The sequence below is a fragment of the Marmota monax genome, unplaced genomic scaffold (genome assembly GCF_021218885.2).
Source record: "Marmota monax isolate L192 unplaced genomic scaffold, Marmota_monax_Labrador192_F-V1.1 WCK01_AAM20220418_F8-fsc00018, whole genome shotgun sequence".
NCBI classification, from domain to species: Eukaryota; Metazoa; Chordata; class Mammalia; order Rodentia; family Sciuridae; genus Marmota; species Marmota monax.
The window spans coordinates 7,399,950-7,425,737 of NW_026692201.1; the positions used below are offsets into that span (position 1 = coordinate 7,399,950).

Here is a 25,788-nt window from a genome sequence, read left to right on the forward strand (position 1 = left end):
CCCTTAAATTTACATGAAAAGCAAATAATTTGATAACATATTTAAATAAATGGAACTAACTACTTCAGGTCCTTCTATTAATATTTGCTAGGTAGGCTGCTTTCTACAGATGAATACAGATTTCACCATAAGTAGGCTTTTACTACTAAAATGTGCTTATAGAGTTTTACTTGGTTTGTAAGTAACTTTCTGAAAACCATCCAAAAATTACCACATATTCTGAGCTTGCAAACAGTTTTTATCATCTACACTAATATTGTGTTCACCCAGGTTAGTGAATTGTTCATATAAATGCCTTATTATATGTGCTTATGACAGTTGACAACTTTTTTTCTCATATTTAAACCAGTTAAATTATATCCCTTATTACTTCTGATTTAATAGAAAACAAACTAAAACCATAAAGAAATTCTGTGTAAATAGAGATCTAGAAGAAGTCAAGTAGCCATCCTGAGTTTCATCGAGAATTATATTAAAATAGCATGATCTGTGGCAACAAACTTTATATACAACCTAAAAAAATGTAACATTTTTTTTCCTGGGGACTGAACCTAGAGCCTAACACATGCTAGGCAAAAGCTCTGAACTACACTCCTAGTTCCCCCCAAAAGTAAATTTTGGTGGTGGTGGGGGGACCAGGGGTTGAACCCAGGGGAGGTCTTGCTAACTTGCTTAGGGCCTTGCTACTTTTCTAAGGCTGGCTGTGAACTTGTGATCTTCCTGCCTCAGCTCCTGAGCTGGTGAGATTACAGGCATGTGCTCCACCCAAAATGTCAATCTTTTGAGAGTTAGATTTCTTTTTCAGATACATTTTTGTAAAAGTGAATAAAGACATTCAAGAAGAAAAACTTATTTTAGATTGTATTTGCTGATACTACTGAACACTATATTCACAGTGAATATAAAGTGTAGATGATAAAAGCTCTTTGATGCAACATTTAACAATGTTAAATGTTATTCATATTTATAACAAAGTCAGAAGTGCCTCTTACTCAAAAAATTTTTAGCAACTGAGAATAATATGACAAATTCCATAAAATTTGGCATTTATGTTTTGACTCTTGGGTTTATATGGAAAAGAAAGAAATAAAGAAGCCTAATTCATTTTCTATCTGCCTTAAGATGGCATTTTTAGTATATAATGCTAATGTAATGTAATGTAGTATGAAATGTAATGTAGTATGTCATGTAATGTAATTGTAGTATTTTGATGGTCATCAAATAGGCTATTAGTTTGTGTAATTTCTGAATTTAATTCAAGCAATCAATGCATTCAATATAATAAATCAATAGCATTTATTTTCTGTGTGCTTAATATTTTGCGGAAAATGGATGTATATAAGGCATTTCTCTCACATTTAAGGACTTTCTGTCCTAACTGCTGGAAAAAAAAAATCTAATGGAAAAGAAACAATTATCCAGTTACCTGATTCAGCAAATATTTATTGCACACCTAATATGTGTCAGGCATTCTACTGGAAAACATGATTCAAGGATGAAAAAGCATAGCTATTCTTAAAAAGCTAATAGACTAGTGAACTAGAAATATCTTTTTCTTCCTGTTCCCTTAGTCTCAAAGCTAAAACACTGAATAATTTTCTTATTTCTCTTACATCAATGTTTCTCTAATCAGTTTTCAGAATCCTCTAAGTCAGTTGAGGTTAATACTATGAACTCAAAATAAGAATACTGGACACCTAAATGCTTCAAGAGCAAAGCAGAAGCCCCTCCCTCTGCCTGGAGTGCTATACTCTCATTTTATTAGGTCAGCTTCTATTCACTGGAAGGACGAGTGATACAAGACTCCAGAAAGAGACCTATTCTTATACCCTCCACCACCTCTTCTCTTTCCCCTCATGGTGACCCTTTCTTTCATGGCATTTTTTAATAATTTTATAATCATAATTATAGTTATTTATAAATTATTTTTTCTTACTCCTCTATTTAAGTTTAAAAACTATAATAACATACTTTTTCTTATTCATTGAAGAACACAATGCCTAGCAAATACTTGTCAAGAGTGTAAAGGGCAGTATGAGTGCTGAAGTAGCCATGGAGAGCTGACAGGCTCTTTGGAACTGCCAAAGCACCCAATGCATCTTTGCATCATCCATACTATTTATGTATTCTACTGCTTCATGAATCTTATTCATCTTTGTGTTGGCATAACAACATGCTCAATAAATGATTTTGAATGAATGAGTATTAAAAGTGACCTATGCACGGATAACTTTAAAAAGAGCTTGCCAGGCTTAGTTTGACCACTGATACCTTATATGTGTGGGATCATGGTGATTTTTACATTGATAACTTGTTAAATGAAATCAATTTCATGTTATTATAGATATATATACACACATACACACACACCTCCCCCACAAAGATAACTGTGCCTTTCAGGTGGTCTCAGCCTCTGAATATGTTTCAGAATCACTGGTTTACAGGAGAACTACTTTTGAACCATCCCAGACCTATAACCATATTTTGCAGAATACCTTTGAAACTATACTGGAAGATTCAACTTGGTGATTCCAAGCAATGACTTGTTTCTTGGAAACAAGGGCCCACCTACATAGATGCTGTAGGGTTGCCGAACCCTTACATTCCAACCTGAAAAGTCTTGGGACAAATGTTCCAAATCTTTGCTATAATGGTTTCAGAAAACACACATCTTAGCTCTAAGAACTATGAGAACTGTTAAGAACTACTGCATTCTTAACAATATTACCTAATCCATAGACTAAAGAGAAAAGTAAGCATATAATGTATAAGGAAATTTTACTATGACCTATATTCACATAAATTATTATATCTAAAATTCCCTAATAATTTTGCTTGCAAATATAAACTACTAGTTACATAATCAAGACTACTATGACTACATATGCACACACATATTCACATACAGAAGCATACATAAGAAACTCTTATTAGGGTATTTGTCAGTATAAGTACTGTAATTATAAAATCAATATGACCATACTGATTTAACCTAAATGCATGTATGTTCTCAAATGAATAATTCTTATCAGTGAATTTCAACTACATATTGTAAGTATTCATAACCTATTTTTGTGCTAAATAAAAAAAAGAATCCTGTTATCTTTTTGATGTTTGGTTTCCATTTGGATATTTAAAATTTCTTCAAGATAGATTAGGGAAAGACTGAAGCAGAAAAGCAAAGGATTACAGTTCAATCCTAATTCTGGTACCTAGAGATGACAGAAAAACTCCATAATCTCTTTATGCTTCAGACGTTTTTCCCCCTGAAAAATAGGAAACCATATCTGTTCTACTTCTCATGAGATAATTGTAAAACACAATGAGTAGAGATAAGACTATTCAAAGCTAAAATTTATAAAAACACAAGATATATACATATATAAACTAGATATATATAAACCTGACTAGGTCCTTATTAAACGAATAGGCTTCCATGTAAACTATATCACCTAATCTTTGGAAGTACTAAGGACAATTGCACATGGCCTAACAATCAGAATTTTAAACTGATATTAGCATATAAAATGACTAGTACAGCACCTGTTCGGGAAGAAAAATAAACAAAGAACATCAAAGATGGTCTTTCCTTTGGTATACTAAACCTTAGTGAATTGGAAGGGAATTATTTTCCTTAGTCTATTGCTTCCTTTCTATAAATTAGTCTAGAAATTGTACTAAACTGTAAGGTACGACTACAAGTAAGACATCAAATGAAATTAGTTGAAGTGTTAAATGCCTATACTATTTTTCCAGATACAGCAGTATATCATTTATTAAATGCTTACATCCTCCCCAAGAACAGCAAATCTGATTTCATTTTCCACTAGTTGCTATCATGTTTTCAAAGGGAGTAGTACATAAGAGCCATTGTTTTTCAATTTGCTGGTTAAGATTTTACTTTTTTGTGCTGGGGACTGAAACCACCTAGGGCCTCATGCACATGTACTCCAACAGAACTACCACCCTAGCTCTGTTGGTTATGATTTAATACTGCTCAAATTAATTCTCAACTGTAGAACATTCAATTCTATCTGTAAGTTCAGTTATTAAGCTAGCCTGTTTGAATCCATTTAGTTATCAGATAACTATAGTTTTAAAACTTATCTCATTATAATTCATTCCAAGATATTATGAGGTTCTACTATCTCTTGTGCTAGTGATCTAATTTTAAATGAATCTATTGTTAAAAAGTAATAACTGATGGATCACATATTTTGAATTCATAATGTCATCTGAAAAGAATTTAAATAATTTTAATTTGTGTGCATATAATGCAAAAGCACAGGATACTACTTTTTCCTAATGTTCTATTTAAAGTCAGAGATGGCTAATTTGCCTTATGTAATGGGTTCTTTTATGTAGCACAGTAATGTTGTCAGTGTTTAAATGATTATAAAGTCAGTACTAAATCTCATGGCCATCCACAGAAGAATAGAAGGATATCTTATTTATTTCCCAAACTAAAGACAGGATCACATTAAGGTAATCAAGACAAAGGTGCGTAAAATCACATTTCAACCTTCTTTTTTTACTTAACAGATGAAAAACTGTTGCTCAGAAACATGAAGCCATTTGCCAAGTAACTACTACTGCTGGCATAAACAGAAGAAACGAAGTACAATTTTTTCACTTTTGAGATGGAGACACGATAAGAATGTTTTGCATTTTAGAGACTAAAAACACATTATAGGTTAAGTATTCCTTATCTGAAATGCCTAGTACCAGAAATATTTCAGATTTTGCAATATTTGCATATATATTAGATATCTTATGAATGTGATTTAAATCTAAAAATGAAATTCATTTAAGTTTCATATACATGTTTTATATAAAGTCTTAGGTAATTTTGGGGGGGAGAGGGGAGATATAGGGGATTGAGTTCAGGGGCACTCGACCACTATGCCACATCCCCAGCCCTATTTATATTTTATCTAAAGACAGGGTCATACTGAGTTGACTAATATCTCGCTTTTGCTGAGGCTGGCTTTGAATTCATAATCCTCCTTCCTCAGCCTGCTGTGCCATTGGGATTATAGGCGTGTGCCACTGTGCCCAGCCAATCTGAAGGTAATTTTAAACAGCATTTTTACTTGGTTTGTGTTCTTACTGAAATCGAATATGGAATTTTTCATGAGCGGTAACTTGTTGGAACTCAACAAGTTTTGCATAGATTTCAAATACTTGGATCAAGGATGCTGAACCTGAATTCACATTCTTCCTAGGACATTATTCCCTCTTGAACTAAATCAAGATAAAGTCCATAAATTGTTCCCCTAATCAAATAGGAACTGATACAAGAAAGTCTAATTTTTAAATACAGGGAAAGTGATACTGTTAAATTCATGACTATTACTGTCATATTTCTTTATTATTGCTGAAGAACATGTTCACTAACTTTAATATTTGCTTTCTATAATAGATTGACTAGAAAAGCACACTTTGTATTAGATGCTACTGTATTATGGGGGCTAAGGATCCTTTACATATTTTCACCAAATATGTTACATTCCGTTTTTGGTGTTTAAAAACAAGGCTCAGAATTGCTTCTAAGAAGTATTTGTTTGTTTGTTTATTTATTTATTCATTTGGGGGAGGTGCTGGGAATTGAACTCAGGGGCACTGAACCACATCCCCAGCCCTATTTTGTATTTTATTTAGAGACAGGGTTGTCTCTAAATAAGGTGATTAGCACCTCACTTTTTCTGAGGCTGGCTTTGAACTCTCAATCCTCTTGTCTCAGCATCCCAAGCTGCTGGGATTACAGGTGTGTGCCACTGTGCCTGGCTTTATTACTTCTTCTTCTTCTTTTTTTTTTTTTTAAAGTTTTTGCATTTTTCCAATATTTATTTTTTAGTTGTAGTCAAACACAATATCTTTATTTCACTTATGTATTTTTATGTGGTGCTGAGGATCGAACTCAGGGTCTCACATGTGCGAGGCGAGCGCTCTACTGCTGAGCCACAACCCCTGCTCAATTACTCCTTAAATAATAAAATTTTATCAATAATTTATGATTATCTTTAAACTCACTGATTTTTTTATCATTAGAACATTAGGATTTTAACAATATTTTTGTATTCAAACATAAGTACATTAAAACAGATAAATAATACATGACCAATTTATATTATTCATACAAATAATATATATAATACATAATGACACACATGTATATTATATATGATATAGTATATGTGTATATATATGAGGGCAAAGCATGAAACTATAAAAAACAATTACAGCAATTTCTTTTGCTAAGCAGAATTAGTGAAAGAAAGGTATCTTCTATGTTTCCATTCCTACACAACTTCAATAAGTTAATAAGCTAAACAGTAGAAGTGATTTGTAAGTACATAAGACAATAGGAGTAGTGGGGTCTCTGGGGAAATGTATAAGGTTCATTTAAAGATATTACAGGCTGAGGATGTAGCTCAGTAGTAGAGTGATTCCCTAGCATATGCAAGGCCCTGAGTTCAATCCTAGCCCTACCTGCACCCCCCAAAAAAAGTTGAAGATTTTTTTGGGGGGAGCAGGAAGTATAGGGAATGAACTCAGGGGCACTTGACTACTGAACCACATCCCCAGCCCTATTTTGTATTTTAATTAGAGACAGGGTCTCATTGAGTTGCTTAGTGCCTCTCTAAGTTGCTGAGACTGGCTTTGAACTCATGATCCTCCATCTCAGTCACCGAGGCTGCTGGGATTATAGGCGTGCAGGTAGTGACTTAAGAATTTTCTATGCATGAATTTTAATTCATATTAAATATTTCTATTGTGATGTTTATCAAATTTCTATTCTTATAGTACTTCTATTTTTAATAAAAATATTACTGAGATTTCATCTCTATTTAATAAGACACACCTTTATTTAGTTTTTTCAAACTTTTTTTTTTTTTGTAGTGCTAGAGATGGAACCCAGGGCCTCATGTATGCCAAGCGAGCATTCTACCACTGAGCCACATCCCAGGCCTCAAAGTCTAAATTCTGGACATCTCTATATTGCTTGAACCTTGCTACAAGATTTTCATTTTCCTAAAACATAAATTATCTTGTGTTTTTCATTTTCTATCATTAGAATTTGATGAGTTGGGTTACCTTTTATCTAAGAAGTTTGTATAATTAAATCCCAACTAAATAAAAGGGAAAACCAGACAATTTTAGTTTAGTTTTTCTTTAATTATAATTGTTTAAAAGCTCTTATTTGAAAAAAATCAATTGAACATATCATGCAGTCAAATTATTCTTCATACAAGGATGCTCATTGATAATTCAAATACAACTTCATTATCTTCATTTAAAAGTGTTATCCTAATATCCATTCATAACTACAGGACAGCACTTGCAAATTTTAAAATAAACAAAACTGTATGATTATAGAAACTATCAACAAAGAGACAGTCCAGAGTTATTACTTCCAAACTTTTTAAAGGAACATTTAAATTTTGCCTCACAACATCCCTGTGAGGTAGGGAGTTAACTATTTGTATATGAAAACAGATCAAACTGATCAAGGTATGAAAAGTGGCTATATTTATGTTTTAAGAGAAATGGCATCTATGAAACAGTTCTAATTAGAAGTCCAGGAGAATTAGGTTGCTTATTTTTTCACTATCTTCATCAGGAGTTACAGTTATTTTGATTTTTCTCCATCAAGGGCTTTTAAGACTTCTGATAATTAGTGGAACAAGTATTATAGCATTTTGCCAAAGGGATGAAATATAAGATGCCATGCCTAGTCTATTTTTTTTCTTCTTCTACATGGAGGTGGCTTAAATATTATCTAGACAATCCGAGGAATTCAAGCAGCTAAGCATCTTCTTTAAAAGTGCTACTTCTTTTGACTCTTCAAAGTTAAAACTGTGATGCCTGGGTCTTATTTAACTGTCATGTTTCTTCCATTTTAGTTTCTCTCAGTCAGGGGCTATTTTCGTCTTTTCATTTAGAATAAACTTCAGATCCTCTTCTTCCAAGGAAAATGGTGACTCCGCTCAGTCTCAAAACTAAAAGTGGTCACAGAAGGCGTCCCCCAAGGAAATCGGATGTCTCCACAGTGGGGAAAAAAAAATCCAACCTGAAGAACTGATTTTTTTTTTTTCTGACTTTCGATTAAAAAAACTATTCAGTCAGTATCAGGATATAAGAGAGTAAAAAATCCAGTTTTCCAAAAATAGAAAAAAAATGTTCAAGCAGAAATTTTATAATAAGTGGTAATGGGGGAAAGGAAAAGGAGTCTATTTAGGCATATAATATGTTTTCTTAGTCCCAAATAACTCAGTCTCTCTCCAAAAAGACAAAACAATGAAACCCAATTGTGATATGTCCAGTATTAATTTAAGGCATGATATCTAATAGGTCCTAATAGGTTGTGAGACTTCTAAGATAAAGTACCATTAAAGATCATCTCCTTTCCTTGCCAGGGACCAGGAACTTTCTGACCATATGTGATAATGACAGAACAGTTTATCTACACCTTTTAAAAGAATCTGAAAAGGTAAGACTACCACGCAGTAGCCGTGTTTTTAGAATCAGGTAATACTACATGATACGGTTCTTCACACAATCAATAATTTGTTAATATCCACTTTCTCTCTATATATTTTGTAGAGCCCAAGAGGACTTAGGTATCCCCTTTAATAGTAACTTTGTAAGTAAAGTGCATCCTAAGATGATCCAATTACAATAAAACCATTAAGTCACAGGACCAAATATATTTTCTAAAGACATATTTGCTAACCAGCAGTTCCATTAACCTCATGTTATACACGCCAATGGAACTATAAAGCAATTATTCTCCCAAACTATGTCTAAAGAAGTTGGGCATGATGATCGGAGGTTAAGACAGAAGGATCGCTTAAGCCCATGAGTTCAAGAGAAACCTAGGCAACATAATGAGATCCTTTCTCAAAGAAAGAGAAAACACAAGTGAGGGTACAGCGCAGTGGCAAAGAACATGGCTAACATTCGTGACGCCCTGGGTTTAATTCCCAGGGTCACAACTAAAAACAGAGAAACCTTCAAAACTATGTCAAAGATTTCATTTTAAGAGTTATGAAGAACGTTTACTGTTGGAAAATTAAAACAGAAAACAAAAACAAAAACAAATCCTTTCTCGTAACTCCAGGAAACGAAATCTCAAATAAGAAACTTAAATTTCTGGATATAAATTATCTATGAAAAGCACACAGCTAACATCACACTTAACTGTGAAAGTCTGTTTTTCCCATAAGATGAAAAACAAAACAAGGATTTATACTCTTGTCACTTCTATTCAACATTGTACTGGAGGTTCTAACCAGGTTTCTAATCAAGAAAATGTGATAAAGCCCATATTGGAAATGAAAAAAGTAAAAATATATCTATTTATAAATGCCTTAATTTTGTATATAGAATATCCTAATAAACCAATTTCAAAACTATGAAAACTAGTAAAAAGTTCAGCAAGTTTGCAGAATGCAAAATTGCTACACAAAAATCAACTGTACTTCTAAATACTAAACGTGTTATTAGATCATTTGTAATACCATCAAAAAATGCAAATACATTTAACAAAAAAAAAGTGTAAATGTGTACTCTGAAAACTAAATAACATGGTTGTAAGTAATATAAGAAGTTCTAAATAAATCCCATGTTCATGAATTTTAAGAGTCTCTATTATGATAGCCATATGTTCCTAACTAATCTGCACTCTTGTGACCAGTATTCATCATTATACTGGAGGTTCCAGTCAGGGCAACTGGTCAAGAAAATGAAGTAAAAGGCTTCCAGATTGGACATGAAAAGAAGTAAAACATACTCATTTTCATACGTGAAAGTCATATGTGAAAGACCTAATTTTGTATATAGAAAATCCTAAGAAATCCAACTTAAGAACTATTAAAGCTAATAAACAAGTTCAGCAAACCTAAAAGTTTTAATAAATTATCCTTATCAGAATCTCAAATGGTTTCTTTGTGGAAATTCATATGGTATTCCTTTTTTTTTTTTTTTTTTTTAAGAGAGAGAGAGAGAGAGGAGAGAGAGAGAATTTTTTAATATTTATTTTTTAGTTATTGGCGGACACAACATCTTTGTTGGTATGTGGTGCTGAGGATCAAACCCGGGCCGCACGCATGCGAGGCGAGCGCGCTACCGCTTGAGCCACATCCCCAGCCCCCCCTTTTTTTTTAAATATTTATTTTTTAGAAGTAGTTGGACACAATATCTTTATTTTGTTTATTTATTTTTATGTGGTGCTGAGGATCCAAACCCACGGCCTTGCACGTGCTAGACGAGCATGCTATAGCTGAGCCCCAATCCCCGCCCCTCATATGGAATTTCTACAGACTAAAATTTGCATGGATATTTTAAGAAGTTGGAGGGTCAAAATTATCTTGAAAAGGAAGAACAAAGTTGGATGAATCACACTTCCCAATTTCAAAACTTAGTCAAAGCTATAATTAAAACAGTATAATACTGGCATAAACATAGATCAAATCAATGGATAGAACTGAGAGTCCAGAAACAAACCCACATTTATAGTCAACTGACTTTATTTTGTTTTCTCATGCATGCTAAGCAAGCACTTTACCACTGACCTATATCCCAAGTCCCTTTTATTTTTGAGCAAGGGTCCAACCAAGGCTTCCCTTGAACTTGGGATCCTCCTGTATTATCCTTCAGAGTAGCTAGATTACAGGTGTGAGTCACAGAGCCCAGGTGTGAGTCACTGATTTTTGTAAGAGTACCAAGACAATTCAATGGATAAAGAACATTTTTTTTTTTTTACCAGCAAATATTGCTGGGAAAACAGATAATCACACGCAAAAGAATGAAGTTGAGCTTCTATCTCACATGACATACAAAAATGTACCATAATAGATCAAAGACCTAAGTATAAGAGCTAAAAATTAGAAAAAAAAAAAAAAGTGGGAAAATCTTGTGACTTTGAATTAGGCAAGGATTTCTTAGATGTGACACAGAAAGCAAAAGCAACAAAAGAAAAAAATAGATAATTTTGGTCTTGCAAAGCATACCAAAAGAAAGCATACCATCAGAAAAGTGAAGAGTCATCTAGTAAAAATAATTAGAGAGATATTTACAAATCATTTACCTGGTAAGGGGTTAATATCTAGAAAATATAAAGGAGCACAACTCAGCAACAGAGAAAAAAAAATCAACCCAATCATAAATGGGCAAAGGATCTGAATAGCCATTTCTCCAAAGATATACAAGTGGCCAATAAGCACATGAAAAGATGCTTAACATCAATTAGCTATCAGGAAAATGAAAAACAAAACCATAGTAAGCTACCACTTCACTCACTAGGATAATAAGACATACAAGGCTGGAGTTATAGCTCAGTTGTAGAGTGCTTGTGCAAGGCTCTCAGGATTGAACTCCTAGCAACACAAAAAATAAAAGACTGTAAGAAGTGTTGGTAAAAAAAAAAAAAAAAAAAAAAAAGAAGTGTTGGTGTTGTGTGGAGAAACTAGAATCCTATACACTGCTGGCAGAAATGTAAAATGGTACAGCTGCTTTGAAAAACACTCTGGTAGTTCCTCCAAAGGATAAAGATAGAATTACTCTATGACCCAATATTATTCATAATAATGTAACTTTCAAAAAGCAGAAACAATCAAAATGTCTATGACCTGATAAATGGATTTTAAAAACCATGGTATAATCATAAAATATTATTCATCAATAAAAAAGGACATGAAGTACTGGTAATATTCTACATTATAAATGAATTTTTTAAAAAAATATTTGTTGATTGACCTTTATTTATTTATTTATATGTGGTGCTGAGACTCGAACCCAGTGCCTCACGCATGCCAGGCAAATGCGCTACCACTGAGCCATAACTCCAGCCCTATGAATGAATTTTTTAAATATGATTTGGGGGTGTGTGTGCTAGGGATCAAACCCAGAATGTCATGTGTGATAGGTAAGCACTCTACCACTGAGCTATATCCCCAGCCCAGCTATGATTCCAATTATATGAATAGTTCAGAACAGACAAATCTATTATAGAAATAAAAAGTTATTGGTGGTTGTTTATGGCTGGAGGAGAGGAGAGTTTGTGGGGAAAAGGGAGTAAATGCTAATGGATACAGGATTTGGGGGAAGGTAATAAAAATGCTCTAAAATGTGGTAAAGATTGCACAACTCTGTGAATATATTACAACTGCTGAATTGTACATTTTAAATATGTGAACTATTTAGTACATAAATTATATCTCCATAAAGCTGCTACTGAAAATAGTAAAGGGAATATTAATAGCTAAATGAATCCTGCTAGAATTTGAATATTCAGCTAATTATTCTTCAAATTGATATTTGTTAGCTCTGTTCAATATTTATTTTTGATGCTATAAGTTGGACCAACTTATTTGCCATTTCGTTATTTCAGTTAGCTGAAAAAAGCATATGCATTTATTTACACAATAAATTATTTATGATCTGTAATATATCTAAAATGATTAGAGACTATAAGAAATGCAAGCCAATGAGGCTTAACTGAGAAGCTAGTAGGGGAGTTTAACAAGTAATGGTAAACACTTTGAATGATGATAAAAATCAGCATGCTAAGTATCTGAAAAATGATACAGAAAACAAACTTTCTTAAGAGTTAAGTAGAGGGAAAACTGCCTTAACCAGGATAGATTCTAATGATCAATGCCTCTGGAGGTATCTTTGGTGTAACTTAACCATTAGCAAATAATCTGAAACTCTCTTCTCTGAATTTACTTCTGCTTCTGTAAAATGAAGTGGCTGAAATACGTAATAGCTCAAGTTTCTTCTATCTCCAAAGTTTTAATATCAACTTTCAGATGTCAATGTAGAACAGTTGTAAAAATTAACAATTTGGTCAAGCTAAACTGTAAACAGAATTGCAAACTGATACAAATAAAAAGCATAACACACAACAATTTCAATTGTTTAGCCATATCTGCATTTTACACATTCTATAAGTAAAGTAGTCACTGCAGCATGACTACTTCGATATACTTAAGTGTCCCGAATGAAATGTGAGTTGAATGTATTATCCTTACGAGGCAAAAGCTGGCCCCAATCTTTACAAAGCTTTCCTTTGAAGATCTAAACTAGAAGCCAGAAGTGTCATCTAGTCTCCATTTCTCTGGGTTCATTATTTAGATGAAGCCTACCCCACTCTGACACAGAACTCACCATTCCTTACTGCGATGTATACCAAAAATTTCACATATTTGTGGCATGCGTGGCCTCTGTCTAGGTTCACATCTTTATATTGGCCCTTACTACTCTGCTAAGAGGAAAGATGGAAAACTAAATCCAAAGGAAAAGCATTTTCCCTTATGTCCTAGATCAGAACTATCCTTATCACATCTCCCTTCCAATGGAATCCGGCACTGTGGTCTACTAAGAATGAATTCCTAAAAACCCTTCACGGGACAGATCATAACCAACCTAGAATCAATCTGATCCAAGGCAAATGACCGCACCTCCTAACTCCAGGTAGTTGTTTTAAAATGAGAAGCTGGCAATTGCTAGGGATGGATTGATGAAACATTGTTTTCCATTAGTAATAATTGTAAATCAGAGATAGAGAAGGGGAAGGGACTAATTCCTATTGGAGGTAGCTTAACAATGTCGTGTGTGTGTGTGTGTGTGTGTGTGTGTGTTGCTGGGGATTGAACCCAGGGCCCTTGTGCATGCAAGGCAAGCACTCTACCAACTGAGCTATATCCCCAGCCCAGAAACATCTTTATTGTACATGAATAATAATTTATATCAAGTGATAATGCCTGACAAAATGTTTTAGCAAATTTTAAAGTTTTACTTAAAATATTTTAAAAGACTTTAGAAGAAAACAAAGGTTTTTAAAACTTTCAAAACAGGAAATTAAAATAGATATATGTTCAGAAAACTAACAAACTTGTTGCTAAAGTATTTTTATTGCATCTTATTTTAAAATACATAAATTGCTTCTAAATTTCAAGGGAATGTAAAACAGTATATGTATTACCAAATTACTATAGCACGTCACACAAAATTCCATCCCGTTCACTGACAACTCTATATTGTTGAGTTATGATCACTCACAAATTATCTCTGCCTTCATATTAATTTTATTTTGAAAAACCTAATATAATTTTTTAGGTTTAATGGTGGAACAATAATGATATTTAAGTCCATTAAGACTAAGGAGAATCCTACAACTTTAGTTTTTCGCCTGTAACTATATCAATGATAAAGTCACTTCTTGTGAAGTCATGTCCCAGCTTTATTATATACAAAGTTTTACCAATATTTTAGTAAAATACTGGTAAATATTTTTTACTTTGTTTACAACTATAATCTAAGTTTTGCTTTCTATCCATAAAAGAGGGAGACAGATACCATAGTGTGGAGAGAATAGTACCTAAGAACTCTTCACAGTCATTTACTTTTCTTATTTGTATCATCTTCAGATAAGTACAAACTGTATTTAAATTAAGACAATGTACACTATTGTACATTTGATCTTATTTTGTTTTTTATTTTTGTTTGGTTTTGGTACCAGGGATTGAACCCAGGAGCGCTCAATCACTAAGCCACATCCCCAGCCCATTTTTTATTTTATTTTGAGACAGGGTCTCACTGAGTTGCCTAACACCTTGCTTTGGGTGAAACTGACTTTGAACTTGTGATCCTCCTGATAGTCTCCAAAACTGCTGGGATTACAGGCGTGAGCTACCACACCTGGCTTTATTTTGTTAAGCACAAATATTTTATATTTATTTTGGTAAGTTTGTTTTATGTCTTACTTAAACTGGTATGTAAAATTCCCAGTGAAGTTTAGTTTTTGAAATGACAGAAACATGCCTAAATCAGTTTTAAAGTAGTGACTCTCTGAAACTTTAAAAATAAACACAAATAGAGCAAACCCACCCAGATGTCATAACCTTATGTAAAATTATAGTTACACTGATTTAAAGTCAATATACTAGAAAGTAATATTTCTGCATACATCCTTTAATGAGTATCTGCTGGAAACACAACTACATTGAGTGGTAGAAAAATCTCTAACAGAATAGAAGACACATGCAGTACCTCCAAAATGCATAAAGTCTAACAGCACCATGAGAACACATCATCTAAACATTAGAAGAATCTAAATATAATTAGTGCACAAAAGAGCCTATTTTTCATTACAATTATCAAACTGTTATCAAAATTTACCAGTATGAAAATAACTTCACCAATTTATATGTCTGTTGTGAACTCTCAAAAATATGATAGCAGTTATTTATCAGTATAGTACTGAATATCTAAGGATCATAAAACTGTAATGAGCAAAATAAGTTTTCAGTATTACATTTCAGTGTTAGATTTCAACAGCACTGGAATACTATAGAATTAACTATATCAAAGAGAATTTTAGGTAGCTTTAAATCTTTTAAAAATATCTATTATTTATTATTTGTAAGAAAAACACAAGTATATTCTAGAGTTCCACTCAGTGGACACTATGAAGCAACCAAAAAATCCCTGGAGCAAGAGAGCAAAGATTTCCTGCATACACATATGCTATCTATCAGGATATACCTACTTTATAGCTAATCTAAGACTATTATTTCAAAGGATGGTCTGAAGACTTCAGTGGGTCAATATATATTTATCAATCTCAAAAGGACTTTATCATTTAGGTTAAAAGTAATTTTTAAAGAAAGAAACAATTTAGATGAAAATATCATTTCCCTAAAGAAATTAGTAAATGTTTTGACCTTGTGATTCACCTATTTTACATATTTTTAAACTTTTAAAAACATTTAGAGACGTACACTCAAAAAGAAATAATTCAAAAAAAAAAAAAGAAAGAATTCACTGAATCTTATTTGATGAAGGTATTTTTGCATAGTTATGACACTAACATAAAACAATACAATAGCACTTGACTAAGAAGTATTGAGCAGCTCATAACATATAAAATTTAGTTAAGCAGCAGTATAATTAAAAATCAAAGAAAGTGGGGCTGGAAATATATCTCAATGGTAGAGTGCCTGCCTAGCATGCATGAGGCCCTGGGTTCAATCCCCAGAACACACACACAAACACACACACACACACACACAGAGAAAGTAATACATGATTCGAGGTGACCTATAATGCCACTGAATGAAATAAACACAAAAAGTTGTAATAGCTTAGTACATAAATGTTTAAAAGTTAAAAACTAATTTTAAGAACTATGTGGATGAAATTAAATGTCTGGAAATTACTTTAAGAATGATACAGTGGTAGATGAGATGAAATGAGACTGGTCGTATTTTCATGCCAATTAAAGTTGGGTGATATGTTCACAGGAGTTCACTATTCTGTCTCATATGGTTAAAATTTTTGTAATAAAAGGTTATAATTAAAATTAAAAGTAAAAAATCCTGCTTATCTCTCTGCAGCTATGCAATAACATTTTTAAAATAAATAAAGCCTACAAAGAGTAAAGAACAAAAATAACCACATTAATCACATCACCCAAAATTTCAGGGCTAAATGAAAATCAAGGTCTTCTTTTAGTATATTAATTAATGAATTAATGAGATTTAGGAATAAAATTTGAATTTTAAGAAGAGCACAAGTACCTACTATTGCAGTCATCAGTCAAATTGACAGGCTACATCACTGTTTCCATGTTTTGGTTTTTTAAAAATATATAGCTATCCTAGTTACTTTGCTCTTTATACTGCAGCAAAATAATATCAACCAGGAGAAAAATATTGGCAAAACTGTTTTTGATATTATTTTTTCAAACAAATACTGAGGAAGGAATGAAAAATAATGTAAGCCTTAAAAACATAAGATTTTAATTGTCTTCTTTTGCCATGGGGAGATAAAAAAAGAATATCCAATTTAAATACTTGGGAGTTTCGGATTTGAATAAAATTTTTTTCTAATATTCTTTGTCTCTAATTCATGAAACACTTATTTCTTTGCTGGGTATTTGACTTAAATATACTATTCACTGACTGACAGCACATATTAGGGTCAAAAGAGCTGAGCTGTCAACTCTCAGGTTTTACTAATGAACTATATTATCTAGGACACTCTCCTAAATGCTGGGATTTAATCTTCTCACAAGCCAAAGTCACATACTTTTGAACTTGGAACATTTTACACTGTAATCACACACACATGTATATATGTAGATATGCAGATTAGTAAAATAGTTTCTATTATTTTTTTCTTTTTCTTGTGGTGGGGATTGAACCCAGGGCCTTATGCATGATAGGCAAGTGCTCTACTACTGCGCTATATTCCCAGGCCACTTTTATTTTTTCCCCAAATTTTGAAATAGGGTCTCACTAAGTTAGAGCTTGGTCTCAAATTTGCTATCCTACTGTCTCAGTCTCCCCAGTAGATAGGATTGCAGCCATGAGTCATGGACCACTGACCCAATTTTTACCTTTTTAAATTATTTTTTAGTTGTACTTGGACACAATACCTTTATTTTATTTATATTTATGTGGTGCTGAGGATTGAACCCAGAGCCTTGCACATGCTAGGCAAGCGCTCTACCACTGAGCCACAACCCCAGTCCCCTAATTTTCACTCTTAATGTTACTATTACTCTCCTATTTTCTACTTGATTTCATTTTCAGGACCCCATAAATAATGCATTAAACTGATTTCAAACTACCACAGTTTGGAAAATCCTGAATTACATCATCTTCGAGGTCTCTTCCTTCTATCTCTGACAGGCTAGGATTCTAACGTTAGCTGTAATATGATCTACCTCAGGTGGCAATCTGTTTTCAGTCAAGTAACTGGCTGAAAATTTATTAATATAAAATTAAAACAAGTTCAGAGAATCAATCTTCTAAAAATCCTATAGTCAAGTATTCTTAATAAGAAAAACTTTTAAGATTATAATGCCTTTAACACAATCAGAGGTCTGTCAAGTATCTCCCTGGCTAATCTATAAATTCCCTAACTAAAGAAGCTGTATCTTCAAATCAAAGTGACTCCCAAGAACACAGTCAGTTAGATAAAGTCTAATTCCTCATAAGTAATGCCAAGTACAAGAACTAACAAAGTAAAAATTTAGAAAATTTTAGGTATATAAGTTAGAAATAACTTTTACAAATGTTTAAAGTTTTTATTTCTAATTGTCACAGTATTCAATGCAGATATCTCAATTTAAATTTAAAGAAATTAAATTTAAAGAAATCAAGTACAATTATTTTAGTGCAGTTAAGTCTATTATATGGATATGTTAAATATATTTTTATTAAAAGAAGGAAATGTAAAACATTTTAGTTTTGTTAAAAGACTATATATTTAACAAATCATAAAGTCTTCAGATTAGAGGAACTAAAAATTTTCCCATGTGTAATCATCTTTATAGCTATAAAAATGTTTATACTATAGCAGATAAAGCATAAAATCCATTAACTCCAGAATACATGTTTAATATAAAATTATTAGCATTTTGAGCAACAAATGGGAACAGCTTCACAAATAGTTCTCCTCTCTACTCATTCCTAAAAAAACTCTCTCATTTTTCTTCTTTTTCACTCTGATCATGAGGTCTCTTAATGTTATACTCTATTATACTCAATCCTATGTCCCTAATATTTAACAAATTTCAATCAAAATTAAGATTCTTATAAATGAGTTTGAAATACCTCACTTCACAATTCTTTATATGCCAAAGAATGAGATATTTTAAATAATGGAACCTCAAAAAACATATGCAATAAAAGAAGACTGTTTCCTTAATTTTAACCAAAACTGAGTGAAAAGCATTCAAGGAAAGATATAAATTAACTTTAAGACAGATTACTGATAGATATTTGTTTTATATCTGCAATGCTACAATGTCATAGATTTCCTTATATTCTAAAAATACCACAGTATGACCAATAATCAATGTAACTAGTTTGGAACACACTTAGGACAAACTGTCTTTTTAGAGTATCAAATTGTTTTAAAATTCAGAAAAGCAAATGAAGTATTATCTCCTATTGGTGTCCAAACATAAATCTACTATGCTAGAAGTTTCTCCTCTTTCTTCCTTTGAAATCATGTGATGATATTACCTCTAAGACTAAGATAAAGCCTAATTTCAGAATGGAAAATCTATTTTAAAAAAAATACAATTTAAAAGAAACCAGGCTAACAAAAGAGGCCTTTAAGGGGCTATGTTTTAAAAATAGAAGGGATTAACAGTATTTTGTTTCACTGAAAAACATTTTCTCTGTAACTAGCTTAATACTCCTTTTTCTTTTTTAAAAATATTTTTTAGTTGTCGATGGACCTTTATTTTATTTATTTGTATGTGGTGCTAAGAATCGAACCTAGTGCCTCACACATGCTAGGCAAGCGCACCTCCACTGAGCTACAACCCCAGCCCAATACTCCTTTTTCTACATAGGTAAAGGAAATGTTTACTCTGACCCATCCAGGCAACTATAAACAATACATTAAAAGAAGTCTGACCTGGAATTTTTCACTCAGAGGATATGAGTTCTGAAGTAACTTCAGAGTTTCTGAAACCAAACAAACTTCCATATTTACACATTTTACTTAATCATGATTGGTGAATTGAATCTGTACCTATGTGAAAATGGCAATGCATTCTGAGTTGGTTCAGCCCTTGGCTCTGAGTTCTGTGTCACATCAGGTGTTCTTTCATCATCTGTCCCATTGATACTTTCGGGTGTTAAAGGAGACTGAAGATCCCCGCCTGCTGATTCCTTAAGGAAAGGGATGGAGGAAGGAGGGGGGAAAAAAAAGGAGTTATACTTTTGTTCAAGAACACATATCATATTAAAGTTAAAACTGACTGTGATGTAGCCTTTTTATAAACCAAATTTCCACTGAAATTTCAAGTCTTAAAGTTGAAAGTGAATTTTTGAAGCAAAACAACTCATAAGAAAACTCACTGAAACACAATACAATTTAGAAATGTAAACAATTAGAAATGTAGTTTCAAAGAAATGAAAAACTTTTGGTTTATTGTAAGTAAAAAAAAAAAAGATGCAAAAAATTACTTCAGAAAAAAATGGCACAAAAATGCAAGGAGATATGATTTTATTTTGGAGGAAGAAGCAGGCAATAGGAGGGGTTGAGGAAAAGAAGAGAATAGAAGTGGAGGAAGGCAAAGCGGAGAATGAAATTTGCAATAAATTTAAATTTTTCTTATCTTCCCTGTTTTTCAATTCCTACAAAGCTATTTAGAAAAGCAACCAGAAATACCTCTATAATGAATCATGCAAGATATTAATACATTTCAGCTTTTTAAATTGGTATTCATAACAGAATTATTTTTTGTCATAACTTGTCTTTTTTTTTTTTACTTTTAATCAAGATTTGTCTGTCAAAGTAAATTTATCACTTTGGAAAATAAATTATAAAGCTCAATTTGACACTCTTATGTCTGCTATCATCCAATTACTCAAAGTTGTTATTAGAAACCAGAATGAAGGATAATTTGATAAACCTGTTAACCAGGAGTAGGCCCTAGCACCAGACTGTTAAACAGCAGCTTGGGGAACCTCTTATGATACCTGGGCTGTACTGAAATACTCATCTATAGTGAGGTAGAAAATTAAAACTTAAGTGTCTAACAGAGTGGTTAGGTATGATCATAATCTGCCAATTTGAAAGAAATAAAAAAAGTTAGATATTATCAATATAGGAAAATGCTAATAATCGGAAAAATGAGAATATAAAGCAGTATCTAGGTTATGATAACCCATATACTTTAAAAATGTACATGAACAGCTAAAAACATGCAAAAATATTAATTGTGATAAATTTTTCTTTTATGGGACTTCTGGCTTACTATTACTATGTGCTTTTTGTTTCATATTTAAATAAACTATAAATTAGACAAGCTATCAACGATGAAAAAGAAGTTTTTCTTTTTTTGAGACAGGGTCTCACTATATGGCTAGGGTGATGCTCCCTGTCCTGAGCCTCCCAAGTGCTCGACTTCAGGTGAGCACAACCAGGCAAAGCAAAAGAACAGTTTCTTAATTTCGCATTATCATTTATCCATTTTTCAATTATTAATGGAATATCTATTTAACCTTCAATGTTATTCTTTATTAAATCTTTCTCCTAAATTCTTTTTGTTTCCATTAACTAACAGATCATGAGAGAATAAAGTCTACAGTATAGTATGACAACATTAAATTGCTTTACAACAAAGTCAAATCATTTTAGGTGAATAATAGGAACAATATCCACAAAGTGACTACACTTCTTGGTCAGTCATGGGCCATATTAATTAGTCAGAGAAAGCTTAAGCAGCCAGTAAAAAAACATGAGATTATCATCTTTGGTATTAATAAGTCAGGTCTGCCCCCCAATCCCCCCTCCCCCTGCCAGACAGGTCAAAGCAAACTAAGTCAATCAAGGTTGGCTGTCTAACTTACTAAACAGTTAAGTTGGCCATGATTTTATTTAATAGAAATGATAATACAAACAAATTACCTTGTTAAACTAAAAGGGCATCCCTAGGATTAGCAATTAAGGGATTTAAGAATTTTCCAGAAGCAATGGAGAAGAACAAGGAGGACGAAAGGAGATCAGGATTGAGAGAGAGGAACAGGAGCAACATTTTTACCTCCTTCTGGGGTAAATACTCCTGTTTCTACAGGATAAAATAAACATAATGGAATTGAAGCAGGGGAACTAGGAAGGCTATGAATATTGATGCTGCAGAAGTAGGAAGACCACTGTCAGAGGCAAATTAAAGTGAGAAGGAAGGGGAAGATGAAAGGGATAGAGATTACAATAATTTCAACATGTCAATGCAGCAGACTTTTCTTCAGAGAACTAGAATATTAACTATTGTTAACTAAAGAGATATTTAGTTATCCTAGATAATTATACCTAAAATGAAAAACAAAAAATCTACTCAAAGTATAGTTAAAAAAAATAGTTAATATGTGCCCATGGGAACAAGAAAAGGCTCCATAAAAGCATAACAGGAAAATAAAAACCCCTTTCTTTCCAACTATACAAAAGTAGTCTATGAATAGCCAAGTGTTTTGTGAAAACTTCTAGACATTGTGTATATGCTGAAAATAGCCCTGTGAAATTTGTTTTTTAATTTAACATATTCTAAATATCTAGTTCTTTTTCTATCTAAAGTTTGTGTTAATTTTCTGAATAATCAACTTTCGTTATTCTTTTAAAAAATACTCTTCTCTGTCCACAAACCAACATTTTATATCTTTGAGTCAAAAGTTAAAATAAAAAACTTGAGGTTTATAATTATTAGAGTACAAAATTTGTGGAAAAAAAGGATAACTGCTCTTTAGGAAGAAATTCTTAAGCTAATACGGCTGATATTTACATGATATCAATTAAAATGTTTGAGATATATATATATACACACACACACACATGTGTCTGTATTCATATCTATATGTATATATAAACCAACACTGATAACTGAAAAATGCAAAAAAAGTAAATGTAAACAAAAAGAGATCTAATGAGGCCTCTATTATCTTTATATCTTATTTTGAGAAAATAAAACCACTCATGTCTCACTTTGCTTCTCACAGTTTCTGGGAAACTCCCCATGCTTCCCACCAAAACAAATAATCTACAATCAGAAAAAGAAAAATGATAGTCAAAATAAATACAAATGTATTTTTGGAAATTAAAATCTGAGTCAATATTAAGAAGGCTGACTGACATGTCCAGATCGTTAAAAAAAAAATTAAAAAGTGTACAAAATTACATATAAGAGGTTGTGAGGGGAATGGGAAAATAAACAAGGAGAGATATGAATTACAGTGGATGGGGTAGAGAGAGAAGATGGGAGGGGAGGGAGGGGGGATGGTAGAGGATAGGAAAGGTAGCAGAATACAACAGTTACTAATAGGGCATTATGTAAAAATGTGGATGTGTAACCGATGTGATTCTGCAATCTGTATTTGGGGTAAAATTGGGAGTTCATAACCAACTTGAATCTAATGTATGAAATATGATATGTCAAGAGCTTTATAATGTTTTGAACAACCAATAAAAAAAATAAAATAAAATAAAAATAAATTTTTGATAATAAATGGAAAAAATATAAAAAAAAATAAGTTATATTAAGTTAAAAGCTCCCTCAGACACAATTTTAAAACCATTTAATTGAATTAAAACCACTTTATGTCTGTATAATATGTATGTATGCATGTATCTGTCTGTAAGATGTCAGTAAAATAGGTAGGTGTGTACAAAAAAACTGAAAGTTTAGAGATGTAAACAATTATTAACATCAGATTAATCTGTATTTTTCTGTAGTTTATTCAATAATCTGTAATATGTGGTATGTCTCAAGAATAAAACACATATTTTCATATTTAAAAAAAAAAGTGTAGATATAAAAGTAAAGAAATGCTTGGTAAGAATTCTTTTTCATTATCAATTTATGAAATGGCAAGAAAGAAAAAAATAAAAAACTAAGAATATTCTAAATCATGTGAAAAAGAAACTAATGTGTCCAGCACTCTGGGACCAGCCTTCAGGGTGTTATGACGACCAACTCTGGGAGACGGAGTAGTGGGGACCTGGGGCATCATTGTCCTTCTGCCCTAGACAGACCCAGTACCACTATCACCTTCCCTTTAATCCAAACAAAGCCTGAAATTAAAATTCCTGTTCAAGTTTTCTCCTTTTTGACTTAAGTAAGACAGGATTGGCTGGGCATGAAGGCACATACTTTGGGTAAGACCTTGTCTCAAGAAACAAAAAAGAGGGCTATAGATGTAGCTCAGTGGTAGAGCACTTGCCTGGCATTTATGAGGACTTGGGACTCAATCCCCAGTATCACTTAAAACAAAAACAAAAACAGTAAACAGGATCCTTTATCATTTAACATTCATGGGAGACCCATTCCACTCCAGTTTTTCATACTTGAATGAAGATGAGAACCCCAGTCTTTCCTAATCAGAGGCTCTGACAGGAAAAACTGGGAGAGGAGCTAACAATTTTTGAGATTCCAGTCAGTAGAGATAGAGGCAAGAGACCAGAAGAGCAAACAGACACATAAAGGAAGATGGGGCCAAGACCTCAAGACGTATTTCCTAACCTTCTGTTGTAAATTATTCCCTATACTTAGTCACCATCTAGAGTCACGATTTTTTAAAATCCCATTTTAATATCCACAGAGGTATTGCAGAGCTGGGGGTGTATCTCAGTGGTTGTGCACTGGCTAGTATGCATAAAGACCTGTGTTCAATTCCCATCACTGTGAAAATCAAACAATCAATCAATCTGACTCTCTAGATTAACCCATGCTCTTCCTTTCCTATTGTACAGCATACCAACTGAACGATGATGGTCAGAGCTATAGGGTTAATCTCCACTCTGTTTATGAATTTTGTACCCACCTGTTGCACTAAATGCTTGACAAAGAGCAAACTTCATTTGTTCCAAACCAATTTATGGCAACTGAATAGCATGTGTTATATATTATAATAAACAACTGGCAGAAAAATGACAAAAACTGACATTCATATGTATTTACATCAAGATACTGAATAAAAATTATATTATTAGATTTAAACTTACAAATTTTAAAGTAATTTTTTTTTAACTTTCTCACATTAACTGACTTTTTAAATTAACAGATTATTAACTGGTTTTGGTTCCAACAGGTGAGAGAGCTTATGCTTCTGTCCTCCTATCCCATTCTCTTTCTACCTGCTCTTCAAACTCATCAAGACTTCTTACAGTCTCTTTAACCTCTGCTATAATGGTCCCTTTCCAGGCTCATCTCAGCTTTAACTCTCTATGTACTAAGTCAAGTGTATAATCCTAGCTCAAGAGTCTAAGAATGGGGAATTGGCTAACTGCTCTAAATGCCAGACTCCTTTCATCTCAAGGCTTTAGGGAGGTGGAATGATTACCCACAGCACTATTTTTCTCAAAGATGGTCCCCAGACCAAAAGCATATGCATCCTCTGAGAAAAGGTAACAAAAAGGCAAATACTTGGGCCCCATATCAGACCTACTAAATAAACAACACTGTGAGTGGGACTCAGCAATTTGTATTTTAACAAGTCTTCCAGGAAATTTTGATTCAGGATTTATACGATTAAGGTAAATGTCTTTTCTAGATAACTGTTATGTGCCAGATATTATTTTATTCCTTTATATCATTATCCTCACCTTTACAACCACATCATCAAGAACAGTTGTCCATATTTCTTGAGCATTCATTTAATATATACTAAGCATTTTCTGATCCCCATTTAATTTTGACAATAACTCTAAGAAGGATATGTCATTCATATTTACATTTTATAGACCAAAAACCCCCCCCTAAAAACAGCAACTTGTCTTAAGTTCATAAAAGTAGTAAAGATTGGAGCCAAGATTCATACTTAGAATGAATGGCCTACAGCCCACATTATTAATTATGACCTGACACTGTCGTTATCATATTTTTCTTCACATCAATTCTGTAAAATAAGTAATGTAACACTCATTTTACAGATGTGCAAACACACTAGGTTAAACAACTTTCCCAAGATCATAAAGTGACAGAAAAAGGACACATGTCTTCTTCTGACTCAAATATTCATACTTTTAGCAGGCGAAGTGGCACACTCCTGTAATTCTGTTGTCTTGGGAAGCTGTCGCAGGAGGATCACAAGTTTAAAGCCAGCCTCAGCAAAAGCAAGGCACTAAGCAACTCAGTGAGACCCTGTCTCTAAATAAAATATGAAATAGGGCTAGGGATGTAGCTCGATGGTTGTACGCCCGAGTTCAATCCCCACTACCAAAAAAAAAAAAAAAAATGTATACTCTTAAGCAGTGTGTTACCTT

General features: G+C 32.8%; 1 protein-coding gene across 1 annotated transcript in view; it reads right to left on the minus strand.

The window, feature by feature from the left end:
- The window catches only part of Homer1 (homer scaffold protein 1), a 137,882-nt gene that overhangs the window by 48,873 nt on the left and 63,221 nt on the right, over window positions 1-25,788 (minus strand). The window contains exon 5 of the mRNA XM_046427680.2: window positions 19,561-19,700. Coding sequence (XP_046283636.1) covers window positions 19,561-19,700 — 140 coding nt within the window. The remainder of the gene's footprint in view (window positions 1-19,560; window positions 19,701-25,788) is intronic.